At 39.9% G+C, this 22,494-nt stretch overlaps 1 protein-coding gene across 2 annotated transcripts in view; it reads right to left on the minus strand.

The window, feature by feature from the left end:
- Positions 1–22,494, minus strand: part of LOC124156609 — a 146,131-nt gene that overhangs the window by 20,544 nt on the left and 103,093 nt on the right. Inside the window, exons 4-5 of one of the 2 annotated variants that reach the window (XM_046531254.1) lie at positions 12,815–12,985; positions 2,252–3,174 (exon numbers count right to left, since the gene is read on the minus strand). In XM_046531254.1, the coding sequence (XP_046387210.1) occupies positions 2,757–3,174; positions 12,815–12,985 (589 nt within the window). In that variant the 3' untranslated portion in view covers positions 2,252–2,756. Of the gene's footprint in view, positions 1–2,251; positions 3,175–12,814; positions 12,986–22,494 lie in introns of those variants that run through there. The other variant, XM_046531255.1, reaches the window with a different exon arrangement.

Here is a 22,494-nt window from a genome sequence, read left to right on the forward strand (position 1 = left end):
CGTACGAGACGCAATGAATTTCTCATGATTAAATGCTTCCCATGCGACAAGTGATCATGTAAGTGTCGTTGGTCAAACGAAATGATACATGAGCTGAAATTAATCTGAAAGCAATAATAGCTAAAAATGTATGAGCTTTCCCTCGTAATATAAGGCACTACGCCAAAAATTAAATGGCTCTGGAAGTTTCATCGAAAATACTCGAGTATATAACTTATGGCGTATATATTTCAAACAGCTTTACAAATCTAAATTGCTAAAGTATGGTTAAATAAGCATTTTTACTGACTGAGCACTGAGTCTCCGACGTATATCACACCGAAGGGCTTGCTAAGAAATAATATTCGATTCATTAAACTTGGCTGTTAAAAAATAATTAATTAAAGGAAAGAATACAAAAATTACGACTAAAATACAAGAATTTTCAAAAGAATTGCCGCCACAATGCCAATTCCAATCACCAATTTCAGTGCTGGAGTCGTTCATCAACATCCTCAAGATCTATCCATCCATCTGGCTAGAAATTACATCAAAATTATTACAGCGAGAAAAGTTACATACCTTACTGTTTTCCCTGGTGGTGAAATCGTCTCTCCTGATCGCCCAAATCCACTTGGTCTTCAACTCAGTATCTTTTGGAAAGCTAAAAACTTGAAATTTGGGTCCAGCCCTGGAGTTTTCTTTGCATCCCGGCACTACACATTGAATGGCATTTTTTACAAATATGCCTCACAAACACGTTTCTGAAGCCGAGTGAATGAAATTCAAGAATAAATGAAACTTCTCTACCCTCAGAAACTCCCAATTTTCTCCAACTAACAGCAAATAATCAAAAAAAATGTGGTAAAACATAAAGTAAGTTCACTCTTAAACAACGTGGTCTCCAACGGCAGCCAGCACAATTCAGCATTTCTCGTGCTGTCGTCAGCGCCAAAGCCGTCGCTTGTGATCGGGCCTTCTCCCTAGGTGGCTCCGGGAGTGTCATAAGTAGTAAAGAAAAGACGAGCGCGCAAGCAATTCACGTACGTCGTCGAAGCCACGTAAAAAATTGCAAGAGCCCTCCGGAAACATGACATCACGACTACATTATAATGCGTCACCAGAATGGCGAATATCCTCGTCAATACGAAAGACCGCCTCCCAAAAGATATTTTAGAGGAATATACCAGATAGAATGCACCTCCTACATCGGCCTGGAATCAAGAGCACTGAAATGCCGAGTTCAACAGCACAGAAGGGCCGTAAAAAACAGACGTCAACGAACAACACTCCATCAGTCAGCGGTGGCTGAAAACCAATGGAGTGGGCCTACCCATGACGTCGATTTCAACATCGCCACTTCATTGAATGAAGAAGGCAGCTACAACCCAAGGGTCATCAGGGAGGCAATTGAAATTGAAGAAAAAACAGTGACTAACTTAAACCGTTAGGACCCCTCGCCAGCGCGTGGAAACGGTCTTCAAGAATTTCGACCAATCAGAGCCCACCTGCACAAATAAGGTGCCAAACAGGGTGTATATACCATAAATACGTACCTATACCTAGGAGACCAAATTCTGCATCGGCACTTCAGCGGAAGCCAATTCGAACATTAGCTAAATAATGTCCAGAAAAATGGATAAACGCGGAAGAAAACCCAGGAGAATCACTGCTTACAGTCAACATCTCCGTGGAAACAGTACAGAGGCTGTTAAAGTGGTTTCTGCGAATGGTAATAGTTGGCCACCTAACGTTGCATTGTGACTCGTGTGATTACTAGTAAACGAATGGCAGAAGTTGACGGGAGTAATTGCCTTATGAAGGCGATTCTGAAGACGCGGATGTTCATTACTACAAGAGTGTAAGAGCTGGTCGCGGCTGCCCAGATCGTGGAAACCCAAACAAGTCATAACTTATGAACTATGAGGACAAGAAATATTCACCTTTTGTCGTCGTTAGAGAGGAATTTTAGAGGAACGATGGACGAGTTAGAAATCCTATGGTCAATGCATAAAGATGCTACATGCGGTCAATCTATGAAGATGATAGCAACATTTCCGATGAAAAACGTAAAATGCGAAACAGCTTAATGGTGAAAAAATCCCACCAATGGGAACCCCTCTGCCTTGTTGCTGGTGACCAGTATTGAGCTGCGTCGCCTTTGAAGGCGATTTTGAACCGGTGGATGCACGCACTCCCGTCGCTAACAATAAGAGCTCATGCGACGATACGATCTGTATTCGAACCGGTCGAGTGAATAAAAGTGTGTGAGGAGGGTAGCTAGCAAGTTTTCATTTGAAACAGTGGTTTTACACAAAAATTCTTCTCATAGAAGTGACATGAGTATAAACTGATTATTTTCATTACCAAAACGCATTTAAGGACCTGATCAGAGCAAATTCAATAAAGTTGGAAGCACAAAACTTCATTGGAAATAGATATCTCATAAAATGCTGACACTGCAGCGTTCTTCTTTCTTTGATCCATCACTGGGCAATGTCAGTTCAGCACGTGGGTGTCTTCGCTATTTCCACTGCGGTCTATATTAACAAAATCCCATTCACCACTCCTCAACGCCGACATTTTCTGTCGCTTCAACATATTCTCACGGGGCCGAAACGGAAATATTTCTGCCTTCATCGCTCATCTCCGAGTCGCTGTCATCTTTTTATATTGGCATTTGCAAGGGTTATGGGATGTCGACATTTTTGGGAGAAATGTTCTCAGGGTTTCGACGCCGGCCTCCGATTCCAAGGATTTCACACCACTTTCAGCGTTCATGGGTCTTGCATCAAATTTGGCCGCGGCGGAAGAGCAGCATTTTCATACCCATCGTGAGGATGTTCAGCTGTGAGGTCCGTTCCTGTGTCTAAATCCACTGACTCCTCTTTGATATCGATATCTTCTCCTTTAGACTTGTCTCTTCCTAAAGAGGAATGCCGCGTAGTTGCATGCGATGCTTCTTCTTCAGCATATGACTCGCAAGTTACACCACCGTTAAGTTTATCCCTTTGGCCATTTTCTGTCGGAATTTGCGTTGGCAATTCGTCATCCGCGGCGGGTGACGATAGCACCAATTCAGAGCCACAAGACTCGTCTATTTTTATCAAGTCGTGTGGAAAGTAGTCCACGTTTTCGTCCCAGGCTTTGCGACAAGTCTTCCCTATCCTTTCAGCTTCGGCGTTCGTTGGGATTCTGAAAAAGGTAACGGGAATTTATGATTTGAGTTATTAAATTAAAAATTAATGAGAAAGCTAAAAATGAAGTGGAGAACTCTTCATTTTTATTTATTTCTTTCAAAATTTCAGATAGCCTATTATGAGGAAATGATTACGAATGCCACCAGAGGCGGATACAGATGGTGGCGCAGGGGGCGCGCGCCTCCCCTTGTAGAGCCGCCCGTATTGCCAAACATTGCAGAACCACAATTGTAACTTTTTTATATCATAAGATCGCAGTCTTGTATTTTTACATTTTCACTTTAACTAATACCTTCTAAACTTGACTATTTTTATTACGATAAAAGTTAAGGTAACTCAAGGTATCTTTTGCGCGTTTTTTTTGTATCCGTTACTGTATTCCACCATAAGTGCATTAGATTTTCAACGTAAAGGCTCGGATTTTATTCACGACGAAATAATTCTTTTAGGATGTCGGGGAGAGATTTTCATGTATATATTAATTGGCCAAGAGGATATGGTATGGTGGCGATAGCGGTTGGCTGTTAAAGCTGAGACGGTTACGATTGCTTTGAGGAGAATGCATTTCCTCCTCAATGTTCAGCTGTGAGTCCGTTGACTCTTAGACTTTAGAGCACAAAACGGCCTTTCATTCTGTCAAAAAGTATCCTGAACATTCTCCCCTCCACCACAGTTTAAACCCCCCTCCCCCCCAACACACTCCGTACTTGGTAAATCCAAACCCTCTGTCTTTTCCGAAACTTATGTAGAATCTTTCTCTCCTCTCCCACTATATCTAGCACTTCGTCGTTCCTCCTCCTCTCCGTCCACTTCACCTTCTCCATTCTTCACCACACCCATATTTCGAACGCTTGTTCTGTTGTTTCGTTAACCGACTTCAACCGTACCGTGAAACGCCGCGATTCAAATTAGACCCTTCATCGCTCTTTCTCTCACCAGCTCCTTCCAGTTCAATAATGTCTCCTTTGCTAACGTAGTCCTCTCCGTGATGCGTAAGTTCTCCTCTAAAGTTTTGCCCAAATACTTCAACAACTGATTACCCTACTCAAAACTGTGATCTCCTAGAGTCTCGCATTCCCAGCTCTAAACCGCATAACCTCGCTGTTACATGATAAATCTTTATGCCACATTCATAACAATGTCTCTCTAAGAAGTAAAATCTGATGCTTTCCCAGCGAATATATTCGAAAAAGGCTATTCGGGCTTCCTGCCTTTAAATATTAACTATAAGCTCCCTCGCCATTGCTTTTGCATACACGTCAAACAGTAAAGTCGATAGCGGATAGCCCTGTGTAACATCTCCGCCATCCCTTGCCCTCTCCGCTTGCAACTATCATTTGAGCAGTCTTACATATGTACAGCACGACGGATCGGGAAACATCGATACATTCGGCTAGAAGCTTAAAAAATCTGTCTCAACTGACTCAGAGTGGTGTCCAAAATAAACCAGGCTGTCTCACCATAGAGAGCGATTGGGTTTAGGTGCCAAAGCAGCCCTGGAAGAGCGGGTCGCTCGCACCCCCTGCCGCCTGCTCGCCAACAACGGAGCAAAATTCACGTTCCGTTCGTCTTCCGTCGAACAAATGAGCGACGTATAAACAATTTAGAAGGAGCGGAACGTCGCAGACCCGAAGGAAAGCGAGCGGGGCGGATACAGTAATTTCAACGACACCACTATTTCGCTGCCCAGGAAAATGCGAACGCCCACAATTGGGCTGTAGTACCTACGCAGATCTAATCGGGCATGTTGGCATTTGCGATTGACCTTTCACCCCTGATCACCTTTGGAGGCTAATAAATCAATAATACGATTATTTGGACCGCATCATTGATCTGGAAATGCTCTTGCAAGTCTTTGGTTCTGTGCCTTTTGTGCTGCGATTCTTATCTTACAGCCCCCGTGTCCTTAAAGGCTGGATTTTCATAAGTGGAAGTGGTATCGATGTGCTTTCCATGCCCAATAACCTCACGGCTGATATTAACACAATGAAATTCGGAGAAAATCATACATTTTTCCTTACCTACCAAGTATCATAACACTGAAAACCCAGGAGGAAATATTGATTAGGTGGTTGGACGGGTATCATGGAGCCAAAATATCACATATTTAAATTCGGTCGGCACAAGATAAACGCCACGACGTCCTCCGAGGCCTTTTACAAATGTCTTCATAATCCTCGAGTCTCCAGCGCCGAACCGAGGTCGAAAATGACACGGGAATAATGGGCGAGTGTGTGTGTACATGTTAATGGCTTCAGCCGAGGGGGGGGGGGGGGAGCCACCGCCAGTGCCCCCAAGAATTCTATCAAACTGATTTGGTAATTGTTACCAAAATGGCCACGGCAGTTCGATAAAAACTATCAAAATCGAAAGGATAATAAAACCGATTAAGCGTGCACATGTGAAAGATTTTCAATCCAGAAAACACTTTTCTGATTGAAAATCATAGAAGTAAGAGTAGAACTTAAGTTTATGAAAAAGAAATACAAAAAAAGTGGAAAAATAGTACCCCTTCATGGAGGATTGAACATTAGGTTGCAATGATAAATGCACATTCAAAAGCTGTAATATATATTATTAATGTAAATAATGAACCTTAGTTTTGAAATGTGAATAAGGTCTGACTACAGCTTCCCTTTGTAAGCTTAAGAGGAATGCATGATGCACATAATTGCATTGCGTAGATACTCCATATAAATATCCAGTTCAGATGCGCAAGAAAACTTTATTTGCAGGCTTATTACATCGATATAGAGATGACTTTAACGTGCTGGGTGATATCCTTAGCATGGATTGGGTATAGTATGACGACTTTTATCACATATTATTAAACAGAAAACATTATACCTCAGAAATACCTCTAATTAAAGTTTTTATGTGTCGGAATACACAAACATCTCCTTACAGCTTTAATATCCATGATAATACGCTATCCAATCATTGTCTTTGATGCACCAGCTTACGGATAACATTGCAATTTAAAGCAGGAACAAACAGAAAAAATGAAAGTAAAAACATTAAATTTTAAGTATATTTAACAAAAATAACAATTATATTCATGATTTGCACTGAAAATTTTCATTCTGTGCGAGTATTTTATTTTTGTACACGTCTGATTTTTTCCAGTTTTTTTTCACAAGAAAGCTTCCTTTGAATTACTTCATTTTCGTCTCGCAACACGGCGCATTATCAAGATACACATGTATTTGGTTTTCTTTAATGTTGCAATATGATATTGTGAACTCATTCTTGCCATTCATGCCTCGTTTTAAAATCGGTTTTCGTTGACAGTTGAACTAATAGCACTTTGCGGAGTAAAAAAAATTTAACGGAAAAGCTATATTGTTTGGTGATTAAAAATTTTCCTGATGGAAAAAGCAAAATTTACCGACAAGACGCTTCTCTGAAGCCTGTTGTTAGATGAGTGACGGTTCGCTGAGTGAAAAGATGATTGACCGTCCCCAACTCCGGAGGAAGAACTCATTCCCTCCCTGCCTCGCTCTATCTGGAGTTCAACGGTTCTTTTCCAAAGATTCGAAAACTAGGCTTGAATTGCAAGAGTCCACTAACCCGGGTTTCAATATAAAAGGAATCCAAGCACATGTGTGTCTTAAAAATGCGTCTTGTTGCGAAAAGGAAATAAAATGAAGCAAAGAGAAAAATTGGATAAAGATCACGTGCCACATGAGCACAAAAAATCCTCGCGCAGAAAAAGTGAAAATTGCAGTGAAAATCATGAAATAATTGCGAAAAGCAGGCTTCTGAAAAAGAAAAAGTAGACAAGGATACAAGGCAGCATAAGTATTAGCCCCAAGAGATACGCTAAGCGTTGAATGTAACGTTTATTGCTCAAACTCAAGCTCAATTAATTAACATTCAGCTCAATTTCATACCTAATATTAAATACCTAATAAATATATTCCATTACGTCTTATTCCAATTAGTATATTCCATAATACCTAATAAGTATATTATATAAGTATAATACCTAACAGAATATTTCATACCAAATATTGAAATAAATACCGTGGACGAGACTCAATCTTAGACTTTCAGCGTGGGAGTCAATCACCGTAGCCACTGGGCCGTGACAGTATTTGTTTCATACGGAGTTCTGAAGGGAATTTAAATCCAAAGGCATTGACAGCTACCGATCCTTGCGTCAATAGTGACTTAAGTTTGAGTGCGAATTAATGCGCGGAGGCCGGTTTCACAGTAACGCGGCAACTGCTCCCCATTGGAGCCTCCTGTAAAATTATAAACTACGGACCCAATCCTTCTACTTGAGCAACCGTGTGTTATGGCATGGCGAGGACCAAGAACCCTACATGATTGCGCTTTAGCACTTACCGTGTTTGCAAATTTGTTTTTTTGATTGTGTGACCTACACTTTCGCCCTGAAAACATCACATAATTGATTATTTAGGCGTATAATTATTTTAATTTGTGATTAGTAGTGACAGCATTGCTTTTATTGTGTTGGTGTGTATCTTTTAGCGTGGCTTGTTTACATCGATTGCGTTAGTGTTCGCTACGAATCTACAACTTCCGCAGAAGTTTTTATGCTGTAAGAAAACCTTTCTGTGGCTTGAAATCACATGTGGAACGATGAAAAGGTCATTCGTAGAGAAAAAAAATGATTGAGTGTTGTGATTGTGAATTCATGTGATACAATTCTCTGCTGATTATAATTTCAGTGTTTTTAGAAACGATTATTGAAGTATAAATGTTTGCTTTTTAATATTATTTGTATGTCACTTCAACCACCTTTGCGAGGATAAGGCCCGTATCCAGAAACCTCACTACTGCTAGATACGTCATCAGATGATGACGTAGCCGCTGTAGCGGCCGAGCACCGCTACGATCACCGCTACGATCACCGCTGCAAAAGTCCAGTGAGGTCCATGGCAAGCTACGAGTACCAAGTGCGAGATTTCTGAGCACGCAGATTCTTCAGCATGTACCAGCTGGTTCTCAATGATAACTTTGCCGATTTAAAGGGACACTTTTCACACAATGAACGGAACCAGATTCACAAAAGAAACTTGAAGGACCAGGAAAATCCCATGGAACCGAGAATAAATTCCGTGTGAGATACCGTATCTCCAAAGACACCATATTTCCATGAACACCACTAAAAAGAGAAATTTTTATCAATAATTTCCATTCAGATTTGAAGAACAAGACACAAGGTTTTCCCTCGTTAGACCATATTTGGAATACGCTGCCAGTGTTTGGGACCCTCACGAAAAAGGCTTAATGACAGTTAGAACGCGTGCAAAGAAGAGCTGCCAGGTATGTGAAAGGTCGTTACGATAGTCTTGCTAGTGTAACTGACCTCTTAGATAAACTCGGATGGGAATCTCTGTCGGACCGTAGACTGAAAAATAGACTAAATCTTTTAGATAAATTCAAGAGTAGTGTCTTTTCTGATGAAGTTAACCATATCTTACGGACGCCAACATACTATGGAAGATCAGATCATATAAATAAAATAAGAGAGATAGATTGTAGAACAGACAGATTCCGAATATCATTTTTTCCACGATCAATAAGAGATTATTACGGCAGCAATAGAACGCGTAAATAGATTGCATGACTTTTAGTGTAGCCTACTAACCTATTTAAAACTTAATGCATGTTTCTTAATTCAATTATTATTTCTAACAGCATATAGTAGTATAGTTTGTTATTATACGGGACGTTTTTTGGACGATGTGGTGTGCATGTGGGAGTCCAAATGCATGCTGCATGCTGGTGATTGATCACCCCCTGCCAAACACCCTAGAGGTGGCTCGCAGGGTATTATGTAGATGTAGATGAAGTGTCTCGACAGTGTCGATCGCCGATGATTGCCGGCTGTCCTCGGCTCTGCCGCCGGGGAAAGCCGGCCGATGCCCCAGGCCCCGCACGCCGAAAATATACCAAGCGGGGTGGAAAAGAGTAACCTAATCAAGTTTTGTTCAGGACACCCAAGTTTCGGTGCTGACTTTATTCATGATTTTTTAAATAAAATGTTTTCATCTTTTACAATTATAGTTGACAATGCGAAATGAAAGGAAATTGAGCATTTTTTTTAAATAGTGCCGTTATTAAGTTGTACGGGTCGTCGCTGCCGATGTTTCGCTCTAATTACTTACTTCTTGTGTTCGCTATGTGTGTAATTTGATTTGTGAAGTTACAGTTAGTGTTTTCGCTCCCGATTTTCTTCGTGTGAACATTTCCTGGACCATTTTATTTGCAATTATTGTTAATTAGACTTGTGAAGTAATAGTACGTGTCGTGTTGATCTCGATTTTCTTCGTGAGTACTTTTCTTGGACAAGTGTTCTTGTAAAGTGTGATCATTTTATTAGTGGAATTGAAAGTGAGTTTTACGACGTTAATAAAGAAAAGTTTGTGTACTCAGTATTTCTTGTGATGGTATTTATTGCTGAATAACCCTTGGCGTCACTAGCGCAATTCGTCATTGTGGTTGACAAATATACTCGTACAACTGTCGATCGTATTGGTGTAGTTGGATACATTAGACATTGCGGTAATATAATAGATATATTTATTGTATTTTAACGTCCAAAGATATACGAGACATTCATTATGAGATGAATATAATGCGCGATTGTAAACGGACTGAGAAGCAATATGCCATTTCCATCGACCCTTCCCTTAAACTTTAACTCATCATTTTTGTGACGGCATAAATCACTATAGGTAAGTTTTCACGTAATTGAACATGGTTTTCAATGGCTCGGAACTGACATTACTTAAACTAGCAGTAACTTAGTATGGATGCAGCTGACTGGAAGACGGCTTTGTTGCTTTGAGTATTTTACGCAAATTTTGGATGTCAGAGGCACAAAGCTGGTGATTGCAACTTTATTTGGGCACTTATATATGTATAATATTAATGGTTTTCAAGGAAAGCCACGGTCTATGTCAAAGTTAATAGCTATTAGAATCGCAAAGCCGAAGAGGTTTCAGCATAGTTGCGGTGACAGTAGTTATTTTTCGTAAAAAAGTATTTCACAAGCATTAAGGCGAGACATTACTAATTTGTTTTTCTTTAATTATAAATGGTTTTCAAGGCATGACAGGGCCCGTTTTGAAGTTAATTGCAATTAAAACGGTGAATCCTAAGAGGTTTCATCACGGTATTGTTGACAGTATTTATTGGTAGTTAAATTAGGTAAAATATTTACTCATTAGCATAAAAGCTGGTTATTGAAGCATTCTTACTATATTTTTAAGTAACAATAAATGGTTATCATGAGCTTATAGCCCTTTAAACATCAATAATTATTAATAATAAATGCGAGACGATAAGCAGACGAAAAAATATTACTTGTAGCGAGTAGCATGCCATGGACCTCACTAGACTTTTGCAGCGGGTGATCGTAGCGGTGCTCGGCCGCTACAGCGGCTACGTCATCATGTGATGACGTATCTAGCAGTAGTGAGGTTTCTACGCCTTGTTCTAGTGCTATGTATGCTGTTTCAAGATGGATAATTCATTAAATTTCTTTTTGTCTCGAGCAATCATTCTGTTTATTGCCCCTTTATTCCGTTGGAATGCAAGGTACGTATTCGGTGATCTTATAATATAAAAATCTTTTTTTAAATCGTTTTAGGTGTTCGGTTAGCACCTATGGGGAAAGAAATAGTATTGCTTGATGCAAAATCCATGGGCACTGATATCGGCATCAGTGAGGGTGAGTGTGTTGTCTTTTCAATGGGCGATGCTGTATGTGTACGTGAAAGAATGCCCGCTAAGGTATTTTTAGTACAATGACGGTAAGAAAGTTTAAGGTATTTTCGTTTTAATTCTATGTTCTGCTGGTCACAGTATTTATTGAAGTTACGTAGAAAGTGAACTGAATACATGAAAATTTTTCAATAACGATGCATCGATCTTGCATAGCAGACCAGTGGTTTTTTTTAAGTATAATTTGATTTCAGAACCATATACTTATTCAACCGTGGATACCTATGGACTCTTTTCTTAATGAGTGATATCGAAGCAATTTGTTTCCATCGTGAAATGAAGGAATAAATATAGATTCGTAATGTATTCATACGACGTGCTAGAGTGTAATGTGAGTGTAAAATTATAAATTATTAAATAACATTTTTACGTAAAAATATTTTATAATGTTGTTATCTTTGTATTTTATATTGTTCTTATGTTTTTTCTTTCATAGCCCTGATGATGATTTATAATAAATCGAAACGTTGGATATAACTTGTTTTCATAAAATACATTGACCTAAACTCCAGGAAATATTATAACAAGTGTAAATTTAGCAATTAGTAAAGTTAATCACTGCTCCCACAACGTAAATTTTATATTTCGAGGGTTAAATCAATCATTTACTATACATAGCCCTAAAATGTGAGCGCTTCCATATGTGTATAGCGTGCGAGATAATGGTGTAAAGTCATCAGCTTGTACCGAAAAATTGTAAGCAAAGATCCGCCATGTTAAAGTTGTGTCGATAGGCTGCACCTGAGCTTTTCTCGAAATAGTCTGTCAAGGTATCATAACAAACAAACTTCCGTGCTGCAAATTTCTTGTATATTCATTCATTATCGATTTTATTCCTTGATTATTTCGTGCACCTGAGGTTCATTGGCGGATTTTCAACTTTTTCAGACAGTTAAAACAGTTTCTTGTGGAGGGCACCGGTGTGAATATAATTTCACTTAGCTGTACTATCACAGGCATCTGGGTCTATTCCATCCCATCAAATACAGATCTGACTATTATCTAACTCATCCTATCAGAAAATTATTTAAACTCATCATTGTTCGCCGTAATTTGGTAAAACAAATTTGAGAAATAACATTGTTTCCCAATTGTAACGTCTGCTAACTGTCTCGCCTGCGGTTGGTGACGCCACAGCGGCCAAAGTAGGAACTTGAATTACTTGCGCAGCTATTGATAACATGGATAACACATTTGAGATAGAAGATATTACGAGTCTTAGAGAATGGAGAAAGAGTCAACCTCAAGGTATACCCGACGGAGCGCCACGTACGGCTAATATCGGTACTGCTTCCATTTTCTAATTGCCGTTTTCGCAATAAATAAGAAGTAATTGATGAAATCTTGTAGTCTACCATAAATGTTGACTCTTTCTATCGATTAGTTTTGATTAAATACTGAGGAATAGATGAAATCTTGTAGTCTACCAAAAAGGTTGACTCTTTCTGTGGCATTGTTATGATTACTAAAGAAGTAATTGATTAAATCTAGTAGTCTACCAAAAAGGTTGACTCTTTCTGTCGATTTATCTTCATTGCATTAATGAGGAATAACCTAATTGTTTATAGTTGAGCGAATCTAAAAATGTATCTATTTCTCTCACATTGTTATGGAAATGCTCTTCGTGTCCCTACACACAATATCTTCTTTAACATGTTTCATTCAATGAAACGGCTTCTTATTCCTCTATAACCTTTCGTACATTCCCCGCAATTGCTTTATTATTGTTTGTGTGGTGTCCTGCGTATTTAAGCGTAGTTCTTTTACCATCCGTTTTGGCGCTGCTGTCGTGTATACCGGACGGTTGACTCTTTCTCCATTCGGAACGACTCGAAGATTACCGCCCTCATGTAGGGTTCTTGGCGTGGACTCACCGCAGTACAGATGGTGGCCGCGGGGGCGCGCTGGTGACGCATCGGGTCCTCGCGTCGAAGAAACCGTCTCCGGTGTCGTAGCAGCCTTGCGGAATGCGCGGCGTGGGATAGGCGTTGGACAGGTGGACGCGCCCCGCACCCCTCGCACCGTACAGCCGCTCCACCTGAAACCTAAAAGAAAGAAGCGCTAGATCAACAAACGCAATTGCTTCCCCCTTCCCTCCTTCCACTGCGCTCCAACCACACCCTCTGACTCAACGCCAACAAAATAATCCATTTATATATTCAATACCTTTATGAGTACATTCGCAGTAGAAAGTGGGTGCCATTATTTTTCAAAGCAATTATAACACCCAGATATTTTATTTATTTCTCTTAGTAATGTAATTTATTTGATTTCTGTGAAATACAGCGAGACAAGATAAAAATATTAAAAGTGGAAAGAGTATTAATGGCCATAATTTATTCTAAAATAATTATCACTCGGAACACAAAATCATCAATTCGTCATCAATCCTATAATGAGTTATATGCTGCCCCCAATCGGATCATGGTTCAACACCTACATAACTCTTCCGCCATCACCTGCCCGAGATGAGTGCTGCCCCCAACCCTCTTCCCTTCAACATCCATTTTCATAAATGTCTCATGGTTTGGCCGATTGAATTCTCCTCTCTTCGACGCCCTTTGCACAATACACGTCTTCGCCCTCGTACGCGTTTGAATCGTGGCCAATTGCTTCTCATACCGTACAATTTTAATCAAGCAAAAAGATTATTTTATTAGTTCTGTTGAAAGTAAATCCGGGTAAAGCTTTTACTATGAATCGTGAGCAAATCATTGCAATGTGGATGGTTTATCGCCGTAGGAAAAGACGAAGGCGCAATCGCTTTCAATGGGATCATCCAATTAATCAGAGACACCAGGAAGTAGTTATATTTGACACATTATTATTTGAAGACCTAAGAAATGATGATCAAAAGCTCCCGTACGACTGAAACTGCCTAGAGTTAAAGAGTGCGTTTGGTTTTGCGTAGATCATAGAAAATGGGCAGAAAGACGACACGAGTGGATACAGTGGCACCGGACGGCTGCAATGCGACTAAAAGTCGTGCCCGCGTTTTAACTGTACTCCGCGGAAAGTCTCGCGAACTTCCTGAGGGGACTGATAGAAAAAGGCCCGTGCGATTTATTCCCGCGCGCGCGAAGACGTGTAATGCGCAAGGAGTGCTAATGTTTTCAAAAGACTTTTCTCCCGCTCTTCTTAGAACCTCCACGTCACTCGCACCATCTCTCCATTTGATCTTCACCAGCATTAAAAAAAACATTGCTGCCAATTGATTTGTATGTGAGACGTGGTGCTGCGTGGTGTGGTAAACAGGGAATACTTAGCGGACGCTTAAGGCGGGTGAAGGACTCGAGGTGTGGGTGTGGAGAGGAGTGGACACAGAAAAAGGCAAAGGTTTGCTTCTCTAGCAGATGAGAAGAAGTCAGGCATTCTAAAATGAATGTTATTACGAACTATTAGAAATTGTTTTAAGAGTAGTAACTTGAAGGAGCCTGGGGCAAGCAGGGTATTGATGCTGACAATCGACATAATCTTGAATCACAGGATCATTTTTTCCGTCCCTTTTGAGTGATAGCCTAAGCGACAGGGATCAAGAAAGTGATCGCCCATAGACCAATCATATCCTGGACCACTCGGGGACCCCGCCGTTTCTATTGCATCACTTCCCGTGCTCGCTACGATAGAATCCAAACGTACATGCATTCTAGGTACGTGAGAGTTTCAGCGACGGCATGAGGGACGAGATGGAAAAATGGATAGGAATCCCTGTCCCTGGAGCCATCGCAGACAACGATCTCATCGTTCGGTGACATTCACGCTTGATTCAGTGCAATGCAGAGAGAGGCCTGAAGAGGGAGACTTTTGAAGTTGAAGACGATGGTTAAATACACAGGATCGATAATGCTGGGTTAGGATAGTGCTCAGAAAGGGCGCCTGAAAGCGAAGAGAACACGAATTTAAAATGCCAGGGGACAAAAAAGATTTCACGTATGCCATATTTTAGTGAAACAGAGGTTTAGAAACCAGATAAAGGACTGCAAAAGCCACCCAGGGGCGGACATTGACAATGATCATAATCTAGTGATGATGAAATTCCATCTGAAATTCAGCAAATTAAAGAAGCTAGTGGAAAACATGGCGATTAAAGAAACTAAAAGAGCCAAGAAACTAACAGGTATTTCAGGAAGTAGTGGTCAGAAAAAAGGAATAGATCAGAAATCACAGAGGAAATAAACTACCATTTTTTTATTCCTCATCGTTGTCCAGAAATTGATTGCAAAGGTCTACTCCACCCACGAGGGAATTCTGCGATAGCCAGTGGCATTGGACCATTATTTTTTATTCTTTTCGGAGACAGAATAACGAGCAGCAGTTTTCATTTTATTAAGTATACAAGTAATAATCATGCTTATTATCATTCTACCTGGTAATGTGTTAGAAACTACCATTTGATTTAACCTGAGCAGTTTTGATTTTTGAAATGCAGTTTATTCTGGAAGGTTATTCTCTTCATTCTATTTTCACGAGGGGTTACAGTGCCACGCAACCTTATTCCACTCAACTCTCTCTTAGCAGCTTTTCTGATGTGAATAAGTTGTCAACGAACATTTTTGTATCTGGTGGTAATTTAAAATCGTCCACAAGTCCTAAAACTACATATCCTCCTTGACCAAGATCTGTTCTCTCAAGTTTGGTGTCGGCTCCAGCATACGGCTCAGTATGGTAAAGGTAGCCACTTGATTCGGCCATACACCATAATTCAAACCCAAATGTTACTGGTTTCCCTCTAATGCATTGCTTGCAGACCTCCATACTACCATATTAGTGGTTGATTGAGTCATCCATCGAACAGTATTCTCCAGCGCTGAACATTTTGAGAGTCTTGTTCAGAATCTCAAACGAAGGTCGCATGCTATATCGCCTATCCTTGCCATCATTCTTTCCGTTATCTGCTGGATTCAAAACCCTTAAAATTTCTTCAAACCTGTTCCTTCGCATTGACTGAGAAACTATTTCGATGGTGCAATCTGCAGATGAGCTCCAATAAAGCCATCGACTGGGTATATGGTGATAACCTGAGAGTAGCAATATTCCAAACGTTTTATTAATCTCTTCGATTTGTACGTTAAAAGAATGTACTTATATTTTTAACAATTTTTCTGAAAACTTGTCTTGAATTTTTGTGCTGACAGCGTTGATGGTAGAGCTATTTCAGATATATTTCACCTATCTCCATCAATAATTAGGATTATAAAATAATCATTTATTTATTCGATCAATAAATAGAATGTAATAGCTATAAGTTAAACATTGAGTGCCACAAGGGCCCAGGCGCATCTTTAGATACGTCAAAACTTTACTGATCAGTTTTGTTATGAGATTGACAGAAAAATGAATGTCTTTAAAAAGATAATATTCCTCACACATTTAAAATAAAACAGGGAAAAACTGTGTTCAGAGAACTCAATGCTTAATAAAAATTTTATTATCACATCACCATAGTTTGGCGATTTCTGAGAAGCACACGTCCAGACATCTTTAAGTAAGCATAAAAATCGCAAATATAGGCTAAAATTATAACTGGACGGCATGAAAATCGGTCCTGACACCATTCCTGCTGAATCTCATGTAAAATGACCTTCTAAATCCGAATATGAACTCCGTTTTTTTTTCATCACCCACCATTTTCGGGGGACCTCCCCCCTTCCAATTTTTACCTCTTTTCGGTCATTTGGAGGAATTAAAAGGATTATTTTAGCATTCAAATTTATTCTAGGGGTTTTGAGGGGAGCAAAACCCTAAAAAATTACTATTAATGGTAAAGAGGTAGATTTTGGGGGAAATATTCTCCGTAAATTGTGTAAAAACGCATTGAAAATGATCAATTTTGTATCGCAAATTTTCACGTATTTTAAAAAAATGTCCAGTTTGCATTTCACATCACCCTCGCCCGAATGATAAAAATATATAACAACTAGAAACATCAGCAATGAAAAAATATTTTCCTACATAGCATAGCAACAATAATTAAAATATGTAGCAATAGCTCGGAAGATTCACTTTACTACGCTGGCCTGTCCCGCTCAGGCTTTGACGGCAATTCTCTTGCTTTCGCAGCTAAAAAAAGGAAAAGAAATACTTTCTAATAGGGTGGTTTCCTTCATCAAAGAAAACGAAAGGCATTGATTGCGATTCGTTACCCACCATTAGTGTATTCATAATATACAAATTATTTTGTTTTAGAAATACCGGGTTAGACGAATGGCAATGGTCCATTTTTATCCTCATTTGAAAAGGGCCAGATTGGCGCCCATGCGATGCCACTCCACGTGACGTCACAGGGACCTAGTTTCTATACGAGGAGATAGGAGTTATACGTCGTCTGAGGTTACCATTGCATGCATGAGGCGCAGAGCTCAGGGAAACATGTCTTAACAATCACTTATTAAAACTGGCTAAGGTCGGAAAGTTTTCCTCGTTTGATAAGGTATTAATAATCCTTATTTAAGCCAAGCGCTACCAGTCAGCAGGGTACTAGGCTAGCCGCTAGCAGCCTGCGTCGTATCAGCGCTAGGCCTCGCCTCAAGGTCACCTCGCAGGGCGGGAGGGGGAACCAGAAATACGTCACGCGGAGAGACTTCCCGACATTCATACTTAAGCGTCGCGTTTTCGCGCGCTTGAAAATTTTCACTTTTCATTTAATCGCGAAAAATAGATATCGTCATTTAAAAATCTAAAAGCGTGAAATACGTACTCCAGGAGTAATAATCTTTCGATTTAGGCAATAAAAAAATAATAGGAAACCACCCTATTATACGAATAATATACGATTGAGATTTTTATACTCCCATAGGAGTTAAAAAGTATTCTTTCTTCTTAATCATGGAGTTCCACAAAGCATCAGCCTCTCAAATCAATTATGTATATTGAAGCTGTCGTCACCTTCCCTCAGTATACCTCTAATGATCGCAGAGTCAACTCTTTTGGTGTTCTGTACAAGGGTTCCTTTTTGAAAGTAGTTTCAATTGTGCAAAACAATAAAAATTGTTGTACTCCGGATTTTTCCGAGTGAATGTCAGTATGTGAGCTTGAGTTGTGATTATTACCGTGATTTAATGTGTAATTATGTTACGCGTGTGTAAAAATCATCCTCATCGCTTCAGCTATGTTTGCGGTGAATTGACTTAAACATCGCAACAATGGCCTCTTTCTATAATTCTTAAAACTGCATATAAATTTTACTCTGACTGCCAAGTTGGTGGTCAGGGCTAGGATTAAGCTTCAAATGTTTGCTGTACCACTTGTTACAGTAATTTGACGAGATACTTGGTCAAACTACTACTGCTGCTTCTGAACTGCTACCTTTGTGAATACAATAGCCGCGCCTGAGAAAAACATTACATCTTACGGAACTGGCCTCTGCGAGAAAGCTTCACACATGGTTATAAAAATGTCGCTCATGTTTCCCTGGTTCCGACAGAAAATGTTCACTTGCCACCATTGCACATCAAACTAGGACAGATTAAATATTTTGTGAAAGCAATCGACAAGACAGGAGCTGAATTTCAATTTTTATCTTAAAGTCTTCTTTTTAGTGATGCTAAAACCAAGGAAGAAATTCGTGGGCCCCCAGAATAGGAAACTTTTCCAAGATTCGACGTTTATGAAACACTTGAATCATAAAGAAAATTGAGCTTGCCTTGGATTCTGAAACGTGTGTTAGAACTTTTTGGGTGACAATGAAGTGATGATTATGTCGCCCGTGTCGAGGAATTGCTGTCAGCGTATTATGCAATGGGGTGTAACATTTCACTAAAAATGCATTTCCTTCATTCACACCTGAACCTTTTCATAGAATATTTTGGAGCAGTTTAAAATTAACATTGGGAACGGTTCCATGAAGATATTACTAAAGGAGAGGAGATTTTCAGAGAAGTTGAATGCGGGCATGTTGGTATGTATATGAGGCCTACTGCTGGTTTTTGTAAGAGAAACTTCTACCTCAGTGTATAAAGGGAAATCAAATACCAAATTACTTTTGTTATTCATCGTTCTTCTCATTTGCTATTTTTCTCTTTGTTGATGCGCGTGTGGCATTGAGGGCGCCAGCGTGGTATCGTACCTTCTGAACTGTTGGCACAAATTTTCATTATTTTTTCTATGCCGTGTTCTTAAATATTTTTATTATCAATAATATGAGCTTTTGACGTATTTTTCCATCATTCTGCGATATTTCGGGTAGGGGAAGATGAAATGGGAGCTGAAAAATGAAGAAAATAAGTGAAAAAATTGCGAAAAAAGGAAAAGATGATAATTTTTAATGCGTTTTTTTTAATCATTAACAGAAACTAATCCCCCCAAATCTACATCCTTCTCATAAATTATCATGTTTTAGAACTTTTCACCTCTCAAAAATCTAGTAAGAAATATAAATGTTAATATAGGTAATCCTTTTCATTCCTACAAATTGTTGCAAAAGTGATGAAAATCAGAAGGGGGCTGCCCCCGAAAATGGTGGGTGATGGAGGAAAACGGATATCATATTCGGATTCAGGAGATCATTTTACATAAGAATCAGCAGGAATGGTACCAGGGCTCGAGAAAAAAATATTTTTTGCCGTCCAGAGTTATCTAACTAACTTGTACACCACTTGAATGCTTTCTTCTGTCATATAGCGTAATGAAACTGCATAAACAACAAACTAGAGAGTATTTAGGAATTTTAAAAATATGACATATCTAAAGAAACGTCTGGACTTTAATGAGTTAAAATTACAACAAACACATCTTAAGCAGCAAATGGCCGTTGAGCGGGAAATATTATCTGTGAAATGAATTTGGTATTCCAAGTTGGAGCAAAAATTGATGAGTAATTCATGGATAATTCCCGACTTTCCCGGTCGATGGACACCCAGAGATTCACATGCATTCAACGTTCATTCGGATTCGACATTCACTCGCTTTGTTATAAACGATTTGAAGAACGGAATCATTGATCCGAATCAAATGCCATCCAAATCCACGACATTTCCAACTCCAACGGTTTTAGTCGAAGGGTTGAAGAGCGGGTGAGGGTTAATCCTCGCGCTCTCTCGTGCTCTTCGACTATGCGCTCTTCAGAGCAGAACCTGGAATGGATTGGAATCGCACTACGTCACGTCACTTCCGAAACGTGACGATCGAAAAGTGCTGGTATGAACGAAAGAGTGCATTTACGGTGGATTGAAACACCGCCTATATCCAAAAAGAAGAGAGCAGAGAAAAGTGAATGGTTTAGGACCATAAGCCTGGAGACACATGCGTCGAAGATACTCACGAGAATAATTTACAGGAGAATAGAACAAGGAGCATTTTAAGATCGGAATTTGACGCGCAATCTGCGAAATAATGAGGTCCCGGAATGGATGATATTTGGGAAAAGCAAGTGCACAAGAAAAATAAATTTTGGCTCTTAGGCTGCTCATAGATAAGAGAATGGAGAAAAACAAATCGACTTTCATAGCATTTGTCGATTCAAAGAAGGCATTTGATAACGTGGAATGGAATTCAATGCTTATAATCCTGAAAGAAATCGTATTGCTGAACAATGATCGGAGAATTATGCACAGTTTGTATAAAAACCAAGTAGCTGTGATAAAATGTGGTCCTAACACTGCTGAAGCAAGAATAGGAAAAGGAGTGAGACAAAGGTGTGAACTGTCCCCGTGATTTTCAATGCTTACATCCAGAAAGCCATCACTGAAATCAAAGAGTAATTAGTATTCTGCGATTTGTTGACGACATAGCAGTCATAGCCGAGACAGAGAAGGATTTGAAGAAACTTTGACAAAAATGGCAAGGACACTCTCCAGATATCAGCTGAAAATCAACAAAAAGAAGACAAAGTATTAAATACGTAATGGAGAAAAGTAAAAAAATTCAAGTAAGTAGCAAAAGGGAGGAGGCTGGGACAAGCAATTAACTAGGAAAACAAAACCTTGTTGATGGGGAGAAAGAGTTCCGTTTCCTAAGAAGCGGAATTAACAATGATGGACGAAGCAGGAAAGATATCGACAGCAGAACAGCACAGGCGAAGAAGGCATTCTACAACGAAAAGTATCCGCGTACAGCTGAAAACCCATTCATAGAAGTAAGGTAAAGATTCATCGGGTGCTTTATATGGAGCATGTTTCTCTATGGAAGCGAGACTTGGACATTGACCACTGCAGAGAAATCAAGAGTAGAAGCAATCGAAATGTGGTGCTACCGTTCAAGGATGAAGATAAAATGGATTGACCGTGTGAGTAACCAGGAAGTGCTAAGGAGAGTAGGAGAAAAGAGAAGCCTCCTAAAATCCTTCAGCAGAAGATGGTACAACTTAGTTGGCCACATTTTGAGGCGCGATGGCTTGATAAAGACTATCGTTGAAGGACTAGTGGAAGGGAAGAAGGGCAAGGGACGGCCCCGAATGAGTTACACGGGACAGGTTACGAAGGATGTAAAAGAGAAGAAATATGTCGCTATGAAAAGGTCAGCGGATAGAGGAGAGATACTGAGAGCTGCGTCAAACCAATCTTAGGATTGTTGATTATTGGTGATGATGAAAATAATAAATGATCATCTGAAAATAATTCGCTCTACATTAAAAATTCAAAAAAACATCATTACTATAACTCAAAACAACTTTTATATAGGAATTATGCGCTCTATTTTGCATTTTTATACCCAATGTTGCTGGAGAAGAATCCTTTAGCAGTTCATTATTTTGCCTCCTCGAGAGTATTCCATCTCACGTGATATTTTTAGGGAGATAATATTTGCTTTCCTGAGTAGAAACATGAGCAGCGTCATTGCTGGCTGGGAAAGTACAATATTTGAGATTTGGGAGCATCATCGCCGAAGCAAGCATTTTGGAATCGCTAACGGGAATGAGGAGGCCAGTGACCTCGTCGTCGCCCCAGCGGACCCACCGCCCCGCACTGATTTGCAAAAATCCGCGTGCGAACACCCGAAATAACGCCAAGACGTCATCGAGCGATTCGGACAATCTGCGCATTCCATTCGACTTCCTTCGCGCCAACTTTTCGGGGAACTAAACGGTTGTCGCGCGCCCGTGGTTGATGCCAATGCATCAGCCAATAGCAAAGCGAGGCAAAGGAAAGAAACTGCACGAGATGGTCAACATATATATTGTGGAAACAAGGCATCTAGATGAGCAACTCGCGTCCCACCAGCACCACGGACACCTCAAGTCCCCTTCACAAAACAGTCAGACTCGAGGGTCTCCGATTGAAATCTCGCCTACCGCCGCGAATAGCTCTCGAGCCCAAGGAGAGGGATGTCCTCTGGCCACCAAACCAACCCGATCCCCACTTCAATGCAATGGAGATTCGGCATTCGACGAAGTGAACCGGAATAAAATCAAGTGAAGAAAACTAATTCTGTCGTACCAATCAGCATTCAAGTCAGAATAAAATTCGAAATGTCATTTTGGGAAACCATCTGCCGCAACTACAGCTTCGTACCATTTAGATAATGACATCGATTCCCTGATCTATTTTCATCACATAACCATGCTTGATTAGATTGAATGATTGAAAGAATGAAGGGACCAATAGCAAGGATATATGTT

Source organism: Ischnura elegans, chromosome 3, assembly GCF_921293095.1.
Source record: "Ischnura elegans chromosome 3, ioIscEleg1.1, whole genome shotgun sequence".
Taxonomy (NCBI): domain Eukaryota; kingdom Metazoa; phylum Arthropoda; class Insecta; order Odonata; family Coenagrionidae; genus Ischnura; species Ischnura elegans.